General features: G+C 40.6%; 1 protein-coding gene across 5 annotated transcripts in view; it reads left to right on the top strand.

Moving 5' to 3' along the window:
• The window catches only part of MYO1C (myosin IC), a 161,158-nt gene that overhangs the window by 33,161 nt on the left and 105,258 nt on the right, over nucleotides 1–22,739 (top strand). Inside the window, exon 1 of one of the 5 annotated variants that reach the window (XM_056558666.1) lies at nucleotides 11,184–11,351. The exons of 3 other annotated variants lie outside the window; for them this stretch is intronic. In XM_056558666.1, the coding sequence (XP_056414641.1) occupies nucleotides 11,226–11,351 (126 nt within the window). In that variant the 5' untranslated portion in view covers nucleotides 11,184–11,225. Of the gene's footprint in view, nucleotides 1–11,183; nucleotides 11,352–21,553; nucleotides 21,895–22,739 lie in introns of those variants that run through there. One more of the 5 variants, XM_056558668.1, reaches the window with a different exon arrangement.

Genomic DNA, 22,739 nt, shown 5'->3' with positions numbered 1-22,739 from the left:
GAATATAGAGCTTTATTTAGTGCAATTCAAAGGTGCAGACATAGCAGATCACCTGTCCGTGACCTGCTATGTCTGCATCTTTGAATTCCACTGAATAAAGCTCTACATTCACTTAAGATGCGATGGGGAGTGTAACCATTTAATTCTGCCTTTTAATGTTACAATGGACTTATGTTTTCTATATGCACACGCACCCTATACACAGTGTAGAGTTGGCTATTTGGGAATACTGCACGTGAAGGAAACAAGGCTGTTGTGCTAACTACTCTATCTGGATTACCATATTTTGTGTATTTTAATGGGAATACAAGTTAACACTGTTATCTGCAATGCTCTTTTTTTTCTTTTTCTTTTTTTTTTTTTTTTAAATCTGTGCCATAAATAAGTGGAAGAAGTTATGTATAATATTATCCACACTTTTGTATAAAAAAGCAGAAAGATACATTATAAAACTAAAACAAGGTTTTTGCAAAGTTTCCTTCCTGGTTACGAAGTGTTGGACTGAGTGTCTGAATTCTCAATGTCACCAACACCCCTTCCCGGGAGGTCACAGGAGTCGGAGGTGAACGTAGGCTGTACGTCACTGCTGGCCGAGCTCATGAGGTGAGCACTAAATGCGTCGTAAGCTGTGGATGTTCCCGACAAGCTGTGGGGCCACACAAGACCTTTGGCCCAGTTAGGGAGCTCAGCTTGTCTCCAAATCATGTCTCCTTGAGAATGTTAGATCTGTAGGACTTCAGTAGAAGGTCTGATAACTCTGGTTGCCTAAGCACATATGACTTTACACTGTATATGTCATCTAGTTTTACTATCTTGGTGAGTACAGAAATTGGGAAAGATTGTTGTGCCAGGTGCTTAGTGGTGACTTGCTTTTTGTCACCCGCGTGAAGTGGGTTTGTAGTTCCATTATCGGCGTTTGTGGCATTCCCCGGGCTGGAATTTGCATTTCGTCATCTCACACCCCTTTTTTTTTTTTGCAAGTAGCAGGAATGCTTGCCCTCCTAGCAGTAGCAGGAATGCTTGCCCTCCTAGCAGTAGCAGGAATGCTTGCCCTCCTAGCAGTAGCAGGAATGCTTGCCCTCCTAGCAGTAGCAGGAATGCATGCCCTCCTAGCAGTAGCAGGAATGCATGCCCTCCTAGCAGTAGCAGGAATGCTTGCCCTCCTAGCAGTAGCAGGAATGCTTGCCCTCCTAGCAGTAGCAGGAATGCTTGCCCTCCTAGCAGTAGCAGGAATGCATGCCCTCCTAGCAGTAGCAGGAATGCATGCCCTCCTAGCAGTAGCAGGAATGCTTGCCCTCCTAGCAGTAGCAGGAATGCTTGCCCTCCTAGCAGTAGCAGGAATGCTTGCCCTCCTAGCAGTAGCAGGAATGCTTGCCCTCCTAGCAGTAGCAGGAATGCTTGCCCTCCTAGCAGTAGCAGGAATGCTTGCCCTCCTAGCAGCCTGACTGTGATTCGCACCCCCCTGATATTTCAATAGACTACCCTGTAAACAGATATATTGCTCTTTACTGAAGCATTTTTTGTCTTTCGTCATAAATTCTGAGGGAGTGGAAGTTTCCTAACCATAAGATAAGTTATTGAGTACACTCGACTCCTCTCTGCCCTTCCCCATGTTTGTGGAATGTGGAATTTCTGATGTTTGTTTGAAAAAGGGCACAGCCTATCGGGAATATTTTAGGATCTGGCATCCATTCCTTCCTTTTTGGAGCTAGAACAGACTTGTTTTAAAAATATAACCTCTTGCTGTATGAGAATGTATAACCACAGTGGCTGATCTCCCCCCCCTCCCCCCAAAAAACAAAAAACTAAGATGTGCATAGGATCTGGCAGATACAGGCATTTACACAAAAAAAACATAATTAAAGGGGCGGTCCGGTCATTTTTCTTTTAAAGGGGTACTCCGGCCCTAGACATCTTATCCCCTAGCCAAAAGATAGGGGATAAGATGTCTGATCGCAGCAGGACCCCAGCGATCAGACATCTATTCCCCTATCCAAAATATAGGGGATAAGGTTTCTAGGGACGGAATACTCCTTTAATAAATTTGTGCACGCTGTCAGATTTTTTTTTTTTTTTTTTTTATAAAAAAGTGAACACCCTTGTAGTGTTGCAGTTTGGCTTCCTAAGAAGAGCCGTTGTCCCATAGCTCCAATAGGAGAAACACTTGCTGCTAGTGATTTCTCTTTCCGCCATGAACAGAGGTTCACAGTGGGGAGTGACTGAGCGTGTGTGTCCTCCAGCACTTTAGATGGACATCTACATAATTCTGCACTTTGAACACCAGGTGGTGCTATACTTTTCCATTTACATTTAGTTATAAATATATATTTACAAGCACTGTTTACTTTTTATGATCTACATATATATGTGTGTGTGTGTGTGTGTGTGTGTGTGTGTATATATATATATATATATATATATATATATATATATATATATATACATACACTTTAATAAATATGGCATTTAAATGGGCCTTATCCTTTTAAAAAACTGTCTTTGAGGGGAAAATGTAATAACTTTATTTGAGAAAAAATGCTAATATTCCTTGTTTTCCCCCTCAAAGCCTTTTGTATGACAAATGCTACTGAATAGGTCATCGGAACAGAAACCTAAGGAATAAATATAAACCCAGAGCATCAGTTTCAAAATGATAACTTACATACCGGCCTCAGGACCTGACCACTATGTAGAACAGCATTTTGTACTTTGTGATGCTGCATAGAGCTAAAATATAGCTATAACATGGCACAGTGACATCTATCCAGTAATGATAGGTAGTAATGTCAGGCTCGCCATATCCTCATCCCATGCAGATTGACAGCCTGAGTAAAGAGCAGTGTTTCCCAACCAGGGGTGGCTCCAGCTGTTGCAAAACTACAACTCCCAGCATGCCCGGACAGCCAACGGCTGTCCGGGCATGCTGGGAGTTGTTGTTTTGCAACAGCTGGAGCCACCCCTGGTTGGGAAAGCCCTGGTGTCCACTGCCCAGTGGATAGCGGTCACTTGTTTACAGTGTGCACCACTTCTAATGTTGTTATTTTTACTGTTCTTCTCTCTTGTAGGCGATACGGCAGTCAGAACACTGTTCCCCTTACCTGTCCTATACTGGAGCAGTGTGTCAGAGATCAGGGACCTGTACGGTTTTATTAAAAACAGAAGCCATGTTACCAGTGTGAATGGGGCCTTACTGAGCATCAAAATGGCCATTACATGATCTGCTTCTTAGCTTGAGATGAAGTGAACATAAAAGGCAGCATTCAAAGAATGACCTGAGAATGTTTCCTGAATGACATGGCCTCTCTGGTATTCATAGACACCCTGTCATTTTGTGGGATTCCCTTTAAGTTGACTTTGCATTTGATATTTAGCTGTTTTTCTTTTTGCGTTGTGCTGTGGTCAGGGATGTCAGATTATAGCTGACTGAACAACCATCTAACAAAGCCTATTACTTCAAGTCATTAGAAGGTTCCCATGTGTCCCTTTAATAATTGATTTGGTTTTCCCTAAGTATTTATTTTAACTACAATGAGAGAGCCTCTGAATAATTGAAATCCTTTTACAGCTAACACACATATATATGTATATATAGCGCCCTGTACAATTTTTATATCCGTTATTACCTTGAGGGGGAATTACCACTGCCTGCACCAGCGTGGAGTGCCAAAATGTGCCATTTTTTCCCCACTAACATTGTAGTTGCGCAAAATCTTGTTTTGTGCAAAAATGCCCAATTTTGACACTGTCTGGCACAGGGAATGATACATTTCCTCCTAAGAGTTCCATACTGTTTACATGTGCCCATATAAGTGACAAACTATTGTATTTTTACATGGTATGTTGAGGAGTCCCCAGGCTTAGATCTATGGGACAGCTGGTCTATGGAGGTATGTACTATATTGTTTATGTGCATGTCTGTAGACCTATTAGAGGGGGGTTACCTGATAGTAATACCTTATTGTCCAATGACTTTACTTGCTAAAGTGCCAGAGGCACCAATGCACCAATCTCCCTGTCGGTCACATGACACAAAGTTCTGTCGTTTTCTTTCTGGTGCCAAGGTGAATTGGCACATGGCCATGCGACCTCCTGTTTGCACATCTCTGACCAAGGGGCTTGAAGAATTGCGGCCCCTTGTGGCCTTTTGGTTGCTAACCCTAAACCTCAAACATATAGGAGGTTGGAGAAAACTGCAGGCTTGCTGGGATTTGTAGTTTTCAGTCTTGCCTAAGTTCTTAAACAGGAGGTTTACCAGCACCATTGTGGATCTGATGCAACACCCAATTTTTAACTTGGGGGCAAAGTGTAATGGTGGTTTACAGGTGATCTGTTCCTTTTTTTTTTTTTATATCAAATGATACTTTAATGGCTTTGTCAGTTTAAAGCGTACCCGTCAGATCCAACAAAAACATTTTTTTTAAATATATCACTCAGTACCTAATCCTGACCATGTACATCTAATTTTTATGTGTATAGCACCTTTATTTATTTTTTATTACACTTTTAATTTAGCTCACTAGTCTGGATTCCTCTCAAAGGGAGGGGGCGTGGCCTCACTGTGCAGGTCTCCGCCCCCTCACTCATTATGCTGTCTGCTCACATCTCCCCTAGCATTAGCAAAACTACAACTCCCAGCTTGTCCTCACTGACAGTAGCGGGACACAAGATGACAGTGGGAGGATTTTTCCTCCAGCTGTGAGCCCTGCGCTACCAGCTGTCAATCAAGGAAGTGTGTCCATGACATAGGTGATGATGCATGGACACAGCAGGACTAGTATGTGTCCAAGCAGGCAGGGGGGCAGTTGTTTGACTGGCTTTTTCAGTATGAAATACTGAAGATTTTCTAATGAAAGCAATTGCAAAACCTATTGGTTATACATGCTTTACAACATATCAAAAGTTTTTGTATCGGACAGTGTCCATTTAAGGGTGCGTTCACGTTGAGGAATAGGAGAGGAATCCTTGTGGAATTTACTTTTTTTTTTTCTTCTCGCAAATAAACAGGCAGTAGACTGCGTCAAAATTCTTGAGTGGAATTCCGTCCTGTGAACATACCCTTAGGGTGCTTTCACACTGAGTAATTCAAGAGGAATTTACTCGAGTAATTCCTCTTGAATTCTCCACTTAGAAACAATTAAAAACCCCTATGTTCTGCGCGGAATATAGGAGGAAACTGTTTTTTTTTTTTGTTTTTTTTTACTGGACGACAACCACCAGTTGGAATTTCCATTTTTATTTTATTTTTCGTGCGGAGTTTCCACACAAATTTTGTGCAAATTTTCCGCAAATTCTGCGCGGAAACGTTTTCAAGCGTATTTTTTTTTACCATTGACTATTGAATGAACATGTTCTTTCTTCTAGCGGAGCGGAATTCCGCGTCGGAATTTACACAGTGTGAACAGTGCAGAGTAAAATACATTTGAAGTCAATGGCAAAACAGATGTTAATTATTTCTAGGCGGAGAATTCAAGAGGAATTACTCGAGTAAATTCCTCTTGAATTACTCAGTGTGAACGCACCCTAAGGGAAGAATTTTGACGCAATTTACTGCCTATTTGTATTGGATTCCTATTCAGATAGCAGAAGGTCTGCTTTCTGAAATTCTGCTTTTCACATTTTCCCAAAAAAATAGAAGACTGGCGGAAGTCCACGACTGAATCCCATTGAAATCAATGAGGCTTGAATTATGGCAGAATTCTGAGAACTTGGAAATTCAACCTCAATTCTGCAATTCCGTTCAGCAAGCTTTTCTGAATGGAATTTGTGCGCAATTGTGGAAATTCCACTGTGTGAACATAGGGTGCATGTACCACACTCTATTATGGCATAGTGGAACCATAAATATGGCCCCATAGAAGCATATTGTCTCACAACATCCTCTGTATGCCCTCAGAATTGTGGTGTGTGTGTGTGTGTGTGTGTGTGTGTGTGTGTGTGTGTGTGTGTGTGTTTTTTATTTTAATTTTTTTAAATTTTTTTGTGTGTGAATTTATTTCTGTAATATGAGGCCACGCAGAGGCACTATATACATGTACCAAATACAGCTTCATAGTGTAGTGTTTCCCAACCAGGGTGACTCCAGCTGTTGCAAAACTACAACTCCCTGCATGCCCGGACAGCCTTCGGCTGTCCGGGCATGCTGGGAGTTGTAGTTCTGCAGCAGCTGGAGGCAGTAGTTGAGTCATCTCCAAAATTCCCTGGGGTACGCAAGCCTTTCTGTAAATGGTGGCAACTGCCCTTAGTAGAGATGAGCGAACTTACAGTAAATTCGATTTGTCACGAACTTCTCGGCTCGGCAGTTGCTGACTTATCCTGCATAAATTAGTTCAGCCTTCAGGTGCTCCGGTGGGCTGGAAAAGGTGGATACAGTCCTAGGAAAGAGTCTCCTAGGACTGTATCCACCTTTTCCAGCCCACCGGAGCACCTGAAAGCTGAACTAATTTATGCAGGATAAGGCATCAACTGCCGAGCAGAGAAGTTCGTGACGAATCGAATTTACTGTAAGTTCGCTCATCTCTAGCCCTTAGGGATCCCTCATCGAAGCTGCAGCATACTGTGACATTTTCCATAATAAAAGCTTATGTGACTGAGCTTGTACATAGCTTTTAGCAAATATAAGAAGTTGCTAAACAATAGTTTAATCTGTAAAATTGCTCTTTGTGGTTTTTATAAGAGAATAAGAAAACAGCTGCGTCATGTAAACATAATGGTATCCAAACAGCAGCAGAAATAGCCCTAGTCTCAATATAGCACTGTAAAAGACAATGAACAAACACCGAGACAGCTGAGCCTCTATATAAAGCTTAACCATGTGGATCATTTCCATAGTGTGCCAATAAACAGATTATAATGCATTGACAAGAAGCCTACAGTCCTGACATCGCTGGAGCCCCTCTGTCCTTCCAGAAGCTCCGTTCTTCATCCTCCGTGCAGTGACAGATCTTCCTGGTGCAGGGAGGACGGCCATCTCTAAGGTTTATGCTCCTTCCTTGCAGCGAGGCTCATAGGTTAACCCTTCAGGTGGACAGCACCTCTGATTTTACCCCTGTTAACCCTTCAGTTGCTGTCCGTTCGCTCTTACACTCTAACTGTTCAGGTGCTGTCTCCTTTCTTTTCCCCCTGTTAAATGGGTACTCCACTGGAAAACTTTGTTTTAAATCAACTGGTGCCAGAAAGTTAAACAGATTTGTAAATTACTTTTATTAAAAAAAAAAAAATCTTAATCCTTCCCAGTACTTTTCAGCTTCTGTATGATCCACAGGAAGTTCTTTTCTTTTTGAATTTCCTTTCTGCCTGACTACAGTGCTCTCTGCTGACAACTCTGTCCATTTTAAGAACTGTCGAGAGTAGGAGCAAATCCCTAAAGAAAACCTATCCTGCTCTGGACAGTTCCTAAAATGGACAGAGGTGTCAGCAGAGAGCACTGTGGTTAGGCAGAAAGGAAATTTAAAAAGAAAAGAACTTCCTGTGGATCATAACAGCAGCTAAGTACTGGAAAGATTAAGATTTTTTAATAGAAGTAATTTACAAATCTGTTTAACTTTCTGGCACCAGTTGATTTAAAAAAATTAATATTTTCCAGTGGAGTACCCCTTTAACTTTTCACAATGCGGTTCTCACTTCCTCCCGTTAACCCTTCCCTGGTCCCCTAATCCGGTTTTTAATACGATTAATCAAGCCAAAATATTGACCAATTTATCGATTTTACAACTAATGATTAGTTTCAGCCCTATATATAACAAATATGTATATGCATGAAAAAGAATGTAAACTTAATTTTTTTTTTTTTTTATTGTTTTGAGCAGAGAGATAAATCTACATGTGATTCCTCATTCATTGGGTTGAGTGACACACGACCCTTCACTGGGTGAAATCTCTATAGGATTTGTAGTATTAACACTGGTTAACCTCTGATCTGGCTGGTATAAGAGAACTGTTAATTCTTCCCTCCTATTTATAAAGCTTCAGAGATTGTGGCCTGAACATAACAAGCCATTAGAGAGTCTCTATGGACTTCCTACATAACAACTGCATGTGGAATGCAGCAGGCTGGCTTCTGCTGCTGCGGATTGTGAGCTGTACCAACTTGCCTTTTATACACAAGGGTCCACTTATTGGTCTTCTATCTGTTCATTGTTCTGGAGGCTGTGGTGCTTCTCCTATGAAGTCGTATTGTAAGATAGATGGTGTCAGCCTCTGTGGGTTTAGTAGAGGGGGGACTGTTTTATTGACCTGTGTGCCCAGTGACATCTAGCTTTGTCCAGTTGGATAAAGTGGCTCTTATGTCATTGTGTGCAATCCCTCTGAGCTCCCACAAACGTTGGCCTAACATATATACTGTGGTCTGTCTGGATTGTAATCCTTTACATCATTCAGCTTGCAAGTAAAACTCAGTCTAACACACATACTGAAGCCATATTTAAACAAATAACCTCCCAGTATTTTATGTAGAAGCATAAGTAAAGGGTTATTCCAGGACTTTAATACTGTCCTCTGAGAAGCGATGTTTGAGCACGACCTGCTTGCTCATCCAGTCACTGACTGAGATAGGGCACCACTGTGGTCAGTGACTGGCTGAGCGTGCAGTTTCTATTACAATTTCTAGTCTCAGAAGCAGGGAAGAGTGGTGCACAGTAGGGGATCTGGGTGGGTAAGTATTAACAGGGGTATTCTAGGAAAAAAACTGGTATATCAACTGGTTCCAGAAAGTTAAACAGATTTGTAAATTACTTCTATTAAAAAAATCTTAATCCTTTCAGTACTTATCAGCTTCTGAAGTTAAGGTTGTTCTTTTCTGTCTAAGTCCTCTCTGATGACACCTGTCTCGGGAAACGCCCAGTTTAGAAGCAAATTCCCATAGCAAACCTCTTCTAAACTGGGCGGTGCCCGAGACACGTGTCACCAGAGATTATTTAGACAGAAAAGAACAACCTAAACTTCAGAAGCTCATAAGTACTGAAAGGTTTAAGATTTTTTAATAGAAGTAATTTACAAATCTGTTTAACTTTCTGGAGCCAGTTGAGAGAGAGAGAGATATATATATATATATATATATATATATATATATATATATATATATATATATATATATATATATATATATATATATATATATATATATATATATATATATATATATATATATATATATATATATATATATATATATATATATATATAATAAATATAAATATATATATATATATAATAAATATAAATATATATATATATATATATAATAAATATAAATATATATATATATATATAATAAATATAAATATATATATATATATATATATATATAATAAATATAAATATATATATATATATATATATAATAAATATAAATATATATATATATATATATATATATAATAAATATAAATATATATATATATATATATATAATAAATATAAATATATACACAGTTTTTTCCTGGAAAACCCCCTTTAAGTGTGTGTGTGTGTGTGTTTTTTTTTTTTTATCATCCCCATAATAATAATAACCTTTTAGTATAACGGAACATTTTATTACTCCTTCTCTAATTTTTACCTATGGATTTGCGCAGCTAAGCTCTGCAGCAAATTCCAGGATAAATCTCATACACGTCCAGCAGACTCTTTCCCCAGGTTTTAAATTCACATCAAGTGCTCTTCTATTACAGTTGTGACCCCCCCTTTTAATGTAGCAGGGATGTAATTTGTGAATTTACTATAAAATCTCTATGTAACACATGCAGATATTGCTGAAGATTTAAGAGAGAACTGTGGATTAGTACTACCCTTCCCTTAGTTTAGGAGGCTATCATATTTTAATATCGGCACTCTTAGCGGCACTAACAATAGTGGTGCAATCGAGCAGTGGCACGGTGTGTCTGCTTTGACGGTGAGGCGCGGTAGCGCTGCCAGTAGCAGCGCACTGTTTAACTGTTGACCCTCATAAGTGACCAGCTAATTTGCACTTATGTGCACGCATTCAGGGTGGCCGGAATTTTAATCTATAAGTTTCCCACTGTATATACCAGAGCACCTTATATTTTCTCTTATACTGATAACGAATAAAAGCTACGTTTTAAATGTGACTGTAGGCAGTCTCTAGTTTAGGGCAGTCCTGAGGGGCTTGTCCCCAAAATTGTGAATCACGCCTACCCTTCCCTGGACACTACGGGTTTTAACTATACACCCAACCTTGCCAAAATACCATTGTTTTATATTACACTCTCATGGAAATTATTCATTTTTTTTTCTTAGAAAACATGTGTATACAGTGTTTCTTAATGACCTTTTTTTCCTTCTTAGAAGCCTGGCTGTGGCCATTTCTATTGTTAAGAATATATTTTGTGGGAAGTACAAATATTTTCCATATTCTGTGGGGATGAAAGAATAATGTTAAACTCCCAGGGCACCCACCCCCCCCCCCCCATACCTAGAAGGGAGCGAGCCTCTCATTCTTGAGGCAAGGTTTTGTTTTTGCAGTTGAGGACTCTCGAAATTCCAGTTGCCCCAGCCAGCCAGGAAAGCAGTAAGTATATGCCAAACATTTGGAGCGGAGCTGATAGCTTTCACAGGATGTGCACTGCAAGCTTTCATGTTTGCTCACACTTTGTTGGGCATTAAATGAGATAGACAGCAGAAGCCTCATGTAACTATGGAAAGGATGAATATTCATAATATACAATAAACTAATAGCTAAAAGCTTTTTTGGGGGATTAATCTAAATATGACCAAAACCACTGATCTGGTTATTTCCAGAATGCTGATCTTAGGCTACTTTTACATTATATGGCCCCCAGTTTGACGCATACAACTAATATAGTCTCTGAACATGGTGTGAACTAAACCTTTACACTATTTGTCCTTGCATACTGCTTAAGATATTTGCCAGGTTCCTACCATCTTTGCAGCTATCCACTCAAGCTTAGCAAAAAATGGGTCCTTGGTGCCCCGTCAAGTCTAGTTATGACAAATAACAGGTTAAAGGAACCCTGTCATTGTTTTAATTCTGCATGCAAGAGTCGTCGAGGTGGTATTCTGTGGCTTCTTCCCGTACCACCAGACTTGATTGCTATAGCTCTCTATACCTAGTCAAGGAAGGCAGAAGCCTGAAGACCACCCTGATGACTTGTCATTTAAGCAGCATAAAAGTTATAACAAGTTCTCTTTTACTTTTTGGTAATAGTGTGAGACCTCCTTGTGCCACCAAAAGAATTTCCACCTGTTCAGGTATGAACCCCAGCAGACCTCCTGAAGGTGTCCTGAGATCTGGCATCAAGGTGTTAGCCGCAGATTCTGTAATTGCAAGTTGTGAGGCAGGGACTTTATGGATTAGACTCTCTGGATTGGACTTGATGGTGAGGCACATCCCAAAGATCCTCTATCATAGATCATTTTTAAGCTAGGTGACCACCTTGAACTTTGTTATGTTCCCCAACCAGTACTGGACAGTTTTTTTGTTTTTTTTTTGCAGTAGGACTGAGTGTGTTTTCCTGCTAAAAAGGCCATTCTGTGACCATGAAGCACTTGGCTTGTTAGGTAATTGGAACGTGTCATTGTAACATCCACGTGAATGCCAGAACCCAATGTTTCCCAGCAGAACGTTACTTAGAGCATCACACCGGCTTGTCTTCTTCACTCAGTGCTTATTGCAATGAGCTTCCTACATGATGTAAAAAAAAAAAAAAAATGATTCAACAGACGAGGCCAGGCTTTTTTAATTAAAAAAAAAAATATTTATATATATATATTATATACATTTTTAATTTATAATCAAATTAATTTTCATACAAATATAACACAGGAACAGGGCCCATACACAGAGGGGAAACAAAGGAAAAGCCTGTAAAAACACAAAGAAAAAAAAAATCATAAGACTTTGTGAAACCACTATCCTGGTCCAGTTCTCTTACTGATGTTTGCATTTTAAGCACTTTTATCCAACAGGGCCATCATGGGAACTCTGGTCTGCGGCTTTACAGCCCTATGTGTAGCAAGCTCTGATGCACTGTCCGTCTCACATCTTCTGTCATAGCCAACATTAACTTTTTTATTCATCTGTGCTACGGTAGCTCCTCTGTGACATGGACTTTTGCTCATCACATGCATCACATCAGTGAGGCTTGTGCTGCCATAACCCTGTCACCAGTTATCTCTTGGACTGCTTTTGGTAGGTACTGACCACTGTCATACTGGGGACTCTCCACAAAATCTGCCATGTTAGAGATGCTCTGACCCAGTCATCTATCCATCATAATTTGACCAATGTCAGTCATTCAGACCTTTACCCATTTTTCATAATTTCAAAGCAACCAGTATTAGAAGGTTCACTTGCTGCTAAATTTATGCCACAAAGCTGGAATCATTGTTATTTGAAATCTGATTTTATGCCCTTCAGTTTAAAGGGGTACTCAGCTGCTCAGCATTTGGAACAAACTGTTCCGAATGCTGGAGCCAGTGCCGAGAACTCGTGAAGTCATAGCCCTGCCCCCTCATGATGTCATGCTCCGCCCCTGCAATGCAAGTCTCTTGGAGGGGATGTGACTGCTATGACTTCACGAGCTCCCAGCTCCAGCGTTCGGAACAGTTTGTTCCAAACGCTGAGCAGCGGAGTAACCCTTTAAAGTATAACTATGTTGATTTTATTCCGCAAGATATCAATGATACCAAATTCTTTTTTTTTTTTAATACTATGTTTGCGCAAAATCACAAAACTTTACTATCATTAAAATCAACTTTTGACATTTTTCTCAGACATGTCATGAGACTCTCTACGATCCTGAGCTAAAAGACAAGAAAGCAGGCGGCACTGCGCTCCACTTGCCACTCGATCTGATCTTTTCTCTGCATAGTCTATATAGACAAAAAGTCAAACTGCCATCCATTAGGGGAAAGACGCACATTGGCACCCGCTTCCCTGACTTTTATCTCACAGTTGCTGCGAGTCTTTGGAGTGACATCCGTTGCAATCAAAAATTTTGAAATGTCTGTCTAGCATGTCAAAAATAGTTTTTAATGAGAGTAACATCTATGGAGATGTTATTGACGAGCCAGTGGGGCCTACATCATCCACTGAGCATACTCAGAGCTCTGGCAAAAGACAGTGGATGACGTAGGACGCTCTGCCTCTGTTTACATCTCTGGATGATGCGCTCTCCCTGCTTTGCTGATGACGTTCCGATCCCACTGCAGAGAATATCTCACTGTAGGGACAAATGGTAACACCCAGATGGCTATATAGTCATACATGTTTAGTGAGTATTACACGAGCGGCACAACATAAAGCTATGAGAAAAGATGTTCCTGAACAGTTTCTTGGGGATTAAAAGTATTTACTAAAACAAGAGAGGCCACATGTTCTTTAATGTGGTATTCTTTTATGTATAATGGTCCAACAGTTGCTTTATTATTTTTTATACTTAACATATATGCTCAGATAAGACAGGTAAAATGGGACGTGCATTCATCAGTTTACAGAACCCACTCACATGTTAGTGCAAGTCTAAAGGAAATACTATTAAATGATTGCATGGTATTCCATTACTGAGGGCAATCCCACTGACACACAATGTAGTTTATCTAGCTGTGTAAGGGAATGCTGCAAGTAGGTATCATTACTGAGGTCACACAAGTGGAGTGTTGTTCATCCAGTAGCGGCCTACCATCTACATGTCAGGTCCCGGTTTGTATATACTCTGCTTATAGAATGTCAGGTGCAGTACACTAAGAAGATAGCAAATGATGCCTTACCTCTATTTAAAGCATCCTTATTGCTGGTTTAATTTAAGGAGATGGAAGGAATATTTAACCCATTTATGTATATGTAGCTACTTAATGACTTCTAGTACCATATGATATATGTGTAATACAGTATTTTATTTATATGTAAATCATGACTAATTGTTTAATGCCTTGGATGTTCGTTCAGATTGCAAACAGTTGTTGCCTGACCTGGCCTTATATAGTAATTTCCCATGATAAGATACCATCCCCTGGAATTGTGTTCACAGAGAGGGGGAGGAAATCCTGTTTCCTCCAGCTTTTGGAGCAGGAATTAAGTTGCATTCACATAAGGGCATCACTTCTTTAACCTTTTTGATACCACTGAATCCTACATCATACTTTACAGGGCCTGTGAAGCCTATTAAAGAAACCTGCAAAGTCCAGCGCTGCAGAATCTTCAACTACTTAGTTATGTGTTTTGTTTTTTAAACGCAATAATCTTATAGCAGAAATAACGATGCAGTTTTAGTACATGCTTTGATCATACGGTTCTTCTGTTGCGACCTTCTTTCAGTACCTGGAGAATAATGCTGCTGGTGCTCATCTACCTGTTCTGGAGACTTAATGGATTTCCATCAAATCAACCAACTACTATTCTTTTGCCATATAATACTTGGTTGTCATTTTGAAAAGCATGGATTCCATTAGCTATAGCCTATTGCAGCAGGTCAGATGAGACTATCCAGCAATCCTAGTTACTTGATGAACTCAAATGATCCCCTTTGAGTAAAGTTGTCTACCGTTGAGATGACTACAAAGAATGTCCGATAATTTCTTTACCACAACAGAGCAGTTAAAAGCATGCTAGCAAACATCTGTCAATCAAACATATTGGCTACAATTTTGAACAGACAGAATATTACCAATCTATGAGACAAAATATGTCCAATTTGTAGCTAGCGTTTGCCAAAAAATGTGACATGGACAGTCTAAGAGGACATTTGTTTATGCCATGTTTAAATGCCAATCTCATCTTTCCAGTGGACACCATATACATTCATGAAGGCCCAACACAATGAAAGTTTGTTTTGCAACTTAAAGGGAACCGGTCATCAGATTTTACCATATGTAATACACAGCAACGTGTTTATATATGGTAACATCTTCTTTCTCACCATCCCCAGTTGATGTTCCTGCCTGCAGGAATGGTGTCCCCTGACAGCTCTGTAAGTAGTCCTCTGGACAGGGAGCTATATTTGCCTAAAATCTAAGGTCAGCTTCACATTTCCACTAGAATTGTCACTGCTGGTAAAATTTAGTATTACATGCCAGTTATTTCATTGAATTGGTGAAATATTATGTCCTTATGTTTGAAACATAAATAAACATGCCCTTGTCTGCAATGTCCTAACCAATATCAGTAGTAGAATTCAACAAGGATAGAGGCTCGCAGCCTAAATTTATTTTCATAAAGCCATATTGAATATTACAGTTAAAATATAAAGTTGTGGTTTAATCCCCACAAGAAGTATTGCTCAATCTGAAAGTGGAGGAAGTCCAAAAGATAGATGATTAGATGTCTGATTGTGGGGGTCCTGCCCCTGGGAACTCCCGCGATCTGCATGCCACCCAAGCATTTTCGTTCCGAATGCTTGGTTTGGGGCCGTGGTGGGACTTCACTATTCGGAACGAATAGTTCAGAATGCCTGGGTGGTGTTCAGGAGATCGCGGGTGTCCTCAGCTGCACGACCTCCTCGATCAGACATCTTATCCCCTATCCTTTGAATTGGGGATAAGATGTCTAAGGGTGGAGTACCCCTATTAAAGAGGCTTTAGCACTTACATGGCCCTTCAGTCAGCCAACTGTTGGGTGGGTGGGGATAGTTCTAGGGGTAGGATCCTCCTTGATCTTATAATGACGCCCTTTCCCATTAATAGGCTATAACATTTTTATAAAGGTTAAATAAAGCCATTCACAAGAGAGAAAGGGGGGGGGGGGGTTGAAGAGACTGGTTGCTTGTTTATTTTATTCAATCTGTTCCACTGAAGGCTTATGTTATAGAAAGCAGCTTCACTGCAGAATTTCCATAGGTAACAATAAAACAAAGGTAATAGCAGGCATCACATTTCTAAGTGCATACGTCTATGCTTGTCTAAGATTTATTTATTTTTTTCTCTCTCTCCCCATAACGGAATCTATATTCCAGCCTGTCCGGACAATAGTGGAGAATTGCTGGAGATCTTTCCACTCACTCCCTTCTTTCTGCTGTAGCCACAGTCTCCTCTGCACTCACTTTTTCCAGTGCAAACATATTTTCCCCATAAAAGGAAGTGGTGGTGCCAGCAGAGCTGAGAGAGCTACAAGACTCTGCATCCCGAGTGATTCCTCCAGTGGGTTTATACTGCCTTGCCTCTGTTAATATTCATGAGCCCGAGGCCTGACGTCACCAGGAATTGGTCCTTTTCTGGTTTTCAATTCTCAGCTGATTCTTTGTATTTTTCCAAGTTTGTTGCTGAGGGGCTTTGTAGCTGTTTGACTCTGCTCAGACAGTTTATTTATATTTTGTGTCTTTTAAATTAAAACCTATCCAGAAAACCAGATTTTGTGTGACAAGTTTTCCATCATTTTCTCCCGAAAGGAGACCACTTGTTATATTTTATAATCCTCCAAGTTCACTGCCTCCATCATGATAAACCACCCCCTGCCTTGATTTTTATTATTTTTTTTTTAGTTTTCTACCTTAATATTGCTCTGTATTTTCTGCTCAGTCTCAATCAGATTCACAGACTGGGAAGGGGCATACCCCAGCAGGCGTGACATCATCTGAAGCCATACAGGGGAGAACTTCCTCCCTCGCTCTGCTACTCACAGCCCAGAGCAGGTCAGTGTGAGATGAGCTTTGATTGGATAAGGCAGTACACCCCCCCCCCCCCCTCAGCACTCCAGACTGCATTTCGTGATTTTGGACTTCTGCCAGGTCAGCAGGAGTCCAAAGTCTGTGCAAGAGATTATGGGGAATGTGCTCTGGACAAGTAGGGAGACACCTAGTGGCAGCTTTTTTAAACACAAATAAAACATACACTGCTCAAAAAATAAAGAACACTAAGATAACACATCCTAGATCTGAATGAATGAACTAATCGTATGAAATAGTGTTGTCATGACACAAAAATTATCAATGGAAATCAAATTTATCAACCCATGGAGGTCTGGATATGGAGCTGACACACTCCAGTCCCATGAGGTCTAGCATTGTCTTGCATTAGGAGGAACCCAGGGCCAACCGCAATAGCATATGGTCTCACAAGGGGACTCTGAGGATCTCCTTTCGGTACCTAATGACAGTCGGGCTACCTCTGGCAAACACATGGGGAGGTGCTGCCCCTCAAATAAATGCCCCCCACACCATTACTGACCCACCGCCAAACCGGTCATGCTGGAGGATGTTGCAGGCAGCAGAACATTCTCCACGGCGTCTCCAGACTCTGTCGTGTCTGTCACATGTGCTCAGTGTGAACCTGCTTTAATTTGTGAAGCGCACAGGGCACCAGTGGCGAATTTGCCAATCTTGGTGTTCTTTGGCAAATGCCAAACATCGTGCACGGTGTTGGGCTGTAAGCACAACCCCCATACCACCCTCATGGAGTCTTTCTGACCATTTGAGTGGACACATGCACATTTGTGGCAATTCCGTAGTGCGAACGGGGCCATTGGATGGGTGCCTTTTCCCAACAGCAGATCTCTCCACAGGTGTTCAGTGGGATTTAGATCTGGACTCATTGCTGGCTACTTCCGAACTCTCCAGCGCTTTGTTGCCATCCATTTCTGGGTGCTTTTTGATGTTTGTTTGGGGTCATTGTCCTGCTGGAAGACCCAAGAGCTCTGATGCGAACCCAGCTTTCTGACACTGGGCTATACAGTGCGACCCAAAATCCGTTGGTAATCCTCCGTTTCATGATGCCTTGCACACATTCAAGGCACCCAGTGCCAGAGGCAACAAAACAACTCGAAAACATCATTGAACCTCCACCATATTTCACTTGTAGGTACTGTGTTCTTTTCTTTGTAGGCCTCATTCCGTTTATGGTAAACAGTAGAAGGATGTGCTTTACCAAAAAGCTCTGTCTTGGTCTCATCTGTCCACAAGACGTTTTCCCAGAAGGATTTCTCAAGTTCATTTTGGCAAACTGCAGTCTTGTGTCAGCAGTGGGGTCCTCCTGGGTCTCCTGCCATAGCATTTCATTTAATTTTTAATGTTGACAGTTTGCGCCGACACTGATGCCCCCTGAGTCGGCAGGACAGCTTGAACATCTTTGGAACTTGTTTGGGGCTGCTTAGCCACCATCCGGACTATCCTGCGTTGACACCTTTCATCAATTTTTCTCTTCTGTCCACACCCAGGGAGATTAACTACAGTGCCATGGGTTGCAAACTTCTTGATAATTGTTGCGCACTGTGGACAAAGGCAAATCTAGATATCTCGAGATTGACTTGTAACCTTGAGATTGATAATACTTTTCCACAATTTTGGTTCTCAAGTCCTCAGACCGTTCTCTTCTCCTCTTTCTGTTGTCCATGCTTAGTGTGGCACACACAGACACACAATGCAAAAACTAAGTGAACTTTTCTCCTCTCCTTTTTATCTGCTTTCAGGTGTGATTTTTATTATTTTTATTTTTTTGTTATATTACCCACACCTGTTATTGGTCCTAGGTGAGTTTAAAGGAGTATCACATGCTTGAAACAATCTTATTTTTCCACAATTTTGAAAGGGTGCCAATAATGTTGTCCAGCCCATTTTTGGAGTTAGGTGTGACATTATGTCCAATTTGCTTTTTTTCCTCCCTATTTTTGATTAGTTCCAATACACACAAAGGGAATAAACATGTGTATAGCAAAACATGTGTTACTGCAATCCTTTTCTGTGAAAAAATACTTAATTTTCTTGAAAAATTGCAGGTATGCCAACATTTACGGCCATGACTTTATATGTATCCAAATGCCTTCTTTTATTGGCCATGTAGTTCACATGTAGTGTATAAAAGTAATGCTGCTTTACAGTCTGTTTAGTGTTAAGCTGTGTTCACCCACAGTGTTTTTGACCTCATCTGAACAACCTATTTAATTGGACAGCAGGCTATTAGGCAAGAAACAGAAGAGATTGCAACAGTATCCCTGCAAGGTGCAGGAGATTCCTATTGAAGACAATGGGAGGCTGCTGCAACAGAATTTCCCAGCATCCCTTTTTCCTTATTCTGTGCAGAAATTCCATCGTTTGACTGGGCCCTAGCAGTCCATATGCAAGAAAAATCACTGAAGATTCATTTTGCTTGTAATACTAACCATTTTTAAAACATCAAAAAGATCCACAAAATGTATTATGTGGGAAACTCAATGGTTTTTGTTTAGGTTTGGGCAAAAGTGTTGATCAATCACTTATTTTCTTGTCTTTTGGCCAAGTTTTGCCAGTTGTGGAAAAATGTGCAAGGCAAGGTGACTGTTTCTGTATTCTGGTTATTTAGGATTTCCTCATTTTATAATGAAGAGTTATGCAGTGTTGTAATATACTGTTTATCAGTTGTTCTTCTTTTTTTCAAGGTCTTTGCTTTTTTTTGTTAAAGGGGTATTCTTATAAAGTGGCGACATATCTGTGGGAGTTCGACCTCTGGGATCCCTAATAATTGTTAGTGACTGGTCTGCAGTGCTAATTCATTGCCGCCGTCCCTTCACGGTCTTTCCTGAATACTCCCTGAGCCTCTACAGTTTATGGATCAGCTATAGATCTCTATGAGCCACACACCATGTGATCATCACATGACCAGGACAGGAGAAAAGGAGACAAAGTAAAGAAAAAATTTATAGCAAATAACCTGGAAATGACTGGGGATCTATGTCAAGACATGCAGGATTACTTGTAGAAGTGAACAATCCAGTCACGCTGATTCTCAGATACTGATCGAGACGTCAGTCTGGGCTCTGCGGTCACATGCACAGAGTTCCTTTCTCACTACCTACTTCAGCTACTTCTCGTAACATAACTGTAAACCCAGCATATCAATAGGTCATATCATTATTATATACAATTTGGTTATTGATACAATTCTGTGTGATTTGTTTATTGGAGCAGCCATCTCTACCGGTAAACAAAGCTTTAAAGGGGTACTCCGATGGAAAAGTTATTTTTTTAATTTTTTTAAATCAACTGGTGCCAGAAAGTTACAGATTTGTAAATTACTTCTATTAAAAAATCTTAATCCTTCCAGTACTTATTAGCTGCTGAATACTACAGAGGAAATTATTTTCTTTTTGGAATACAGAGCTCTCTGCTGAATCACTAGCACAGTGCTCTCTGCTGACAGCTCTGTCCATTTTAGGAACTGACCAGAGCAGCATATGTTTGCTATGGGGATTTCCTCCTACTCTGGACAGTTCTTAAAATGGACAGCAAAGGTCAGCAGAGAGCACTTTTTAGATCAACTTGTGCCAGAAAGTTAAACATCTTTGAAAATTATTTCTATTAAAAAATATTAACCCTTCCAGTACTTATTAGCTGCTGAATACTACAGAGGACAATTTTTTTGGAACACAGAGAGCTCTGTGTTCCAAAATTTTTTTTTTCCTCTGTAGTATTCAGTAGCTAATAAGTACTGGAAGGGTTAATATTTTTAATAGAAATAATTTACAAATATGTTTAACTTTCTGGCACCAGTTGATCTAAAAAAAAAAAAAAACATTTAGGGTCCGAATGCCTCCAAAAAAACAGGTCTGAACAAAAAGGACTCCACCGGGTCCCGACAGATCCCATTGAATTGAATGAGGTTCGTTGGAGTTCTGGGAGTTTTGCAGAGAAAAAATGTTACATGCTCTTATTATTTTTTCTCTGCTAAAATTGACGGAACTGTCGACAGAGCTCCACATAGTGATGTGAGATTAGCCTTGGTTAGTGTAACAGTCACTGACACATTTATGGGTAAAAGGATGGTATCTGTAGTAACTGCTTGTTTAAAAACACACTTCACTAGTAGATTTTTTTAATGCTTTTTAAATTATGCCTTTTTGGGGATCATCTGGTTGTGCTGGTCTGTAGCAATGGCATATCTAGTCAGTGACCCCAGGTACAGGGATTTTACAATCATCACCAAAGCATGCCTGATTCATTTAAAATGGGAGTTTCAAATGATACTAGGCTGAAGGGTGGACAAGAAAGTTAATCCATGGCAAAGTGGAGCAGTTCTTCTCAATAGTCCAATCTGTCGAGACAAAGGTCAGTGGGGCCCGGGCTCAGGGTATCTGCTGGAGAAAAGCCTAGGTATGACTGAACCGGCTTGTTGAGGGCTATTTCCTAAATCCGGGTTAGTCATTAACCAATTTGTTCCAAATCGAACTCTTTGCCAAAGTTTTGCGAACCAGCCGAACTGAACTTTAAAAAGTTTGCACATCACTACCCCCTATAAACATTAGATTGTTGGTATATGCCTTTGAAATATATGGGTTTGCCATACTATGTGTATGTTTAGCATTCAGATGATCAGGCACTGCAGTAAATGGAGAATGTTCCATTCTAGAGGATGTAGTATATTTACCAGCTGTGGCTCCCTTCCTTCCACCTGACTTCTTCACCTGTAGGATCCTTCTCAATGTGGGTTAGCTCATGTGATTTACAGCAATGAGAAATGTGCAGGGACTGGAGGAGTGTGAGGCCCACCAATCATAAGCTCTCCTTCCCATCTTGTGTGCTGTGTTTATTAGGTTTGGGCTCCATTCCAAGATTCCCAGCCCTTTTTTTTTTTTTTTATTCCTTCTTTTCATTTCTGTCTTTCTCAGCTAGTGACGCCTGAACTCGGTCTGGAAGCAGATTCTAGATGCAAAGAGTTTTTCCTCTCAAGACTAATGCCCCGTGTGTCTGCTCAGTCTCTATTCATATAAGCTGCAGGCTGGTCTGCAGTGTATATGGGGCTTGGCTATTCGTACTATGGAAATGCATAAACCTATGAAGCTGGATTAATATGTTGTGACCGTCTACTTAGATCATCCAGGCTGGAATTTCTGTTTCTACTGATGTCGCCTTGCTGGATATAAGAGAGTCACCTGGAATCAGACTGCCTGCTGCAGTAGTTCAGACCTATTCACTGGAGATCCGGGACAATCTGACAGGGGCAATGAAGTACAGAGCAGCGGTGAGCTGGGTGCAGGGGAATTGCTGTGGTTAAACTGGTCATTTTAAAGAACAATTGTCATTGTACAGTTCCTTTTTATGTCTTGCAGAATTGTAGAGTGTAGTGAGAGGACACAAGTTTCTTCATGCAGATAAAGGTAGATGAGTCTAAGCCAGTGATCCCCAACCTGTGCCTCTTCAGCTGCTGCAAAACTACAATGCTCAGCGTGCATACTGGGAATTGTAGATTCTGTATAAATATTGCCCATTATTGACGTGGAATGATTTATACGGATACAGTAATAATCTATAAAAAGTGTTGTTAGAATGATCTTGTGTCCAGTGTACATCTCATCCTTCATGTCTATCCTGGTTTCCGGTGTGTACATCTTATCCTTATGTCTATCCTGGTGTCCGGTGTGTACATCTTATCCTTATGTCTATCCTGGTGTCCGGTGTGTACATCTTATCCTTATGTCTATCCTGGTGTCCGGTGTGTACATCTTATCCTTATGTCTATCCTGGTGTCCGGTGTGTACATCTTATCCTTATGTCTATCTTGGTGTCCGGTGTACATCTCATCCTTATGTCTATCCTGGTGTCTGGTGTACGTCTCATCCTTATGTCTATCCTGGTGTCTGGTGTATGTCTATCCTGGTGTCTGGTGTACGTCTCATCCTTATGTCTATCCTGGTGTCTGTTGTACATCTCATCCTTATGTCTATCCTGGTGTCTGTTGTACATCTCATCCTTATGTCTATCCTGGTGTCTGGTGTACGTCTCATCCTTATGTCTATCCTGGTGTCTGGTGTATGTCTATCCTGGTGTCTGGTGTACGTCTCATCCTTATGTCTATCCTGGTGTCTG

Source organism: Hyla sarda, chromosome 2 (genome assembly GCF_029499605.1).
Source record: "Hyla sarda isolate aHylSar1 chromosome 2, aHylSar1.hap1, whole genome shotgun sequence".
NCBI classification, from domain to species: Eukaryota; Metazoa; Chordata; class Amphibia; order Anura; family Hylidae; genus Hyla; species Hyla sarda.
Note: the sequence above shows the minus strand (reverse complement) of the source record. Positions and strands in the feature narration are given on the sequence as shown.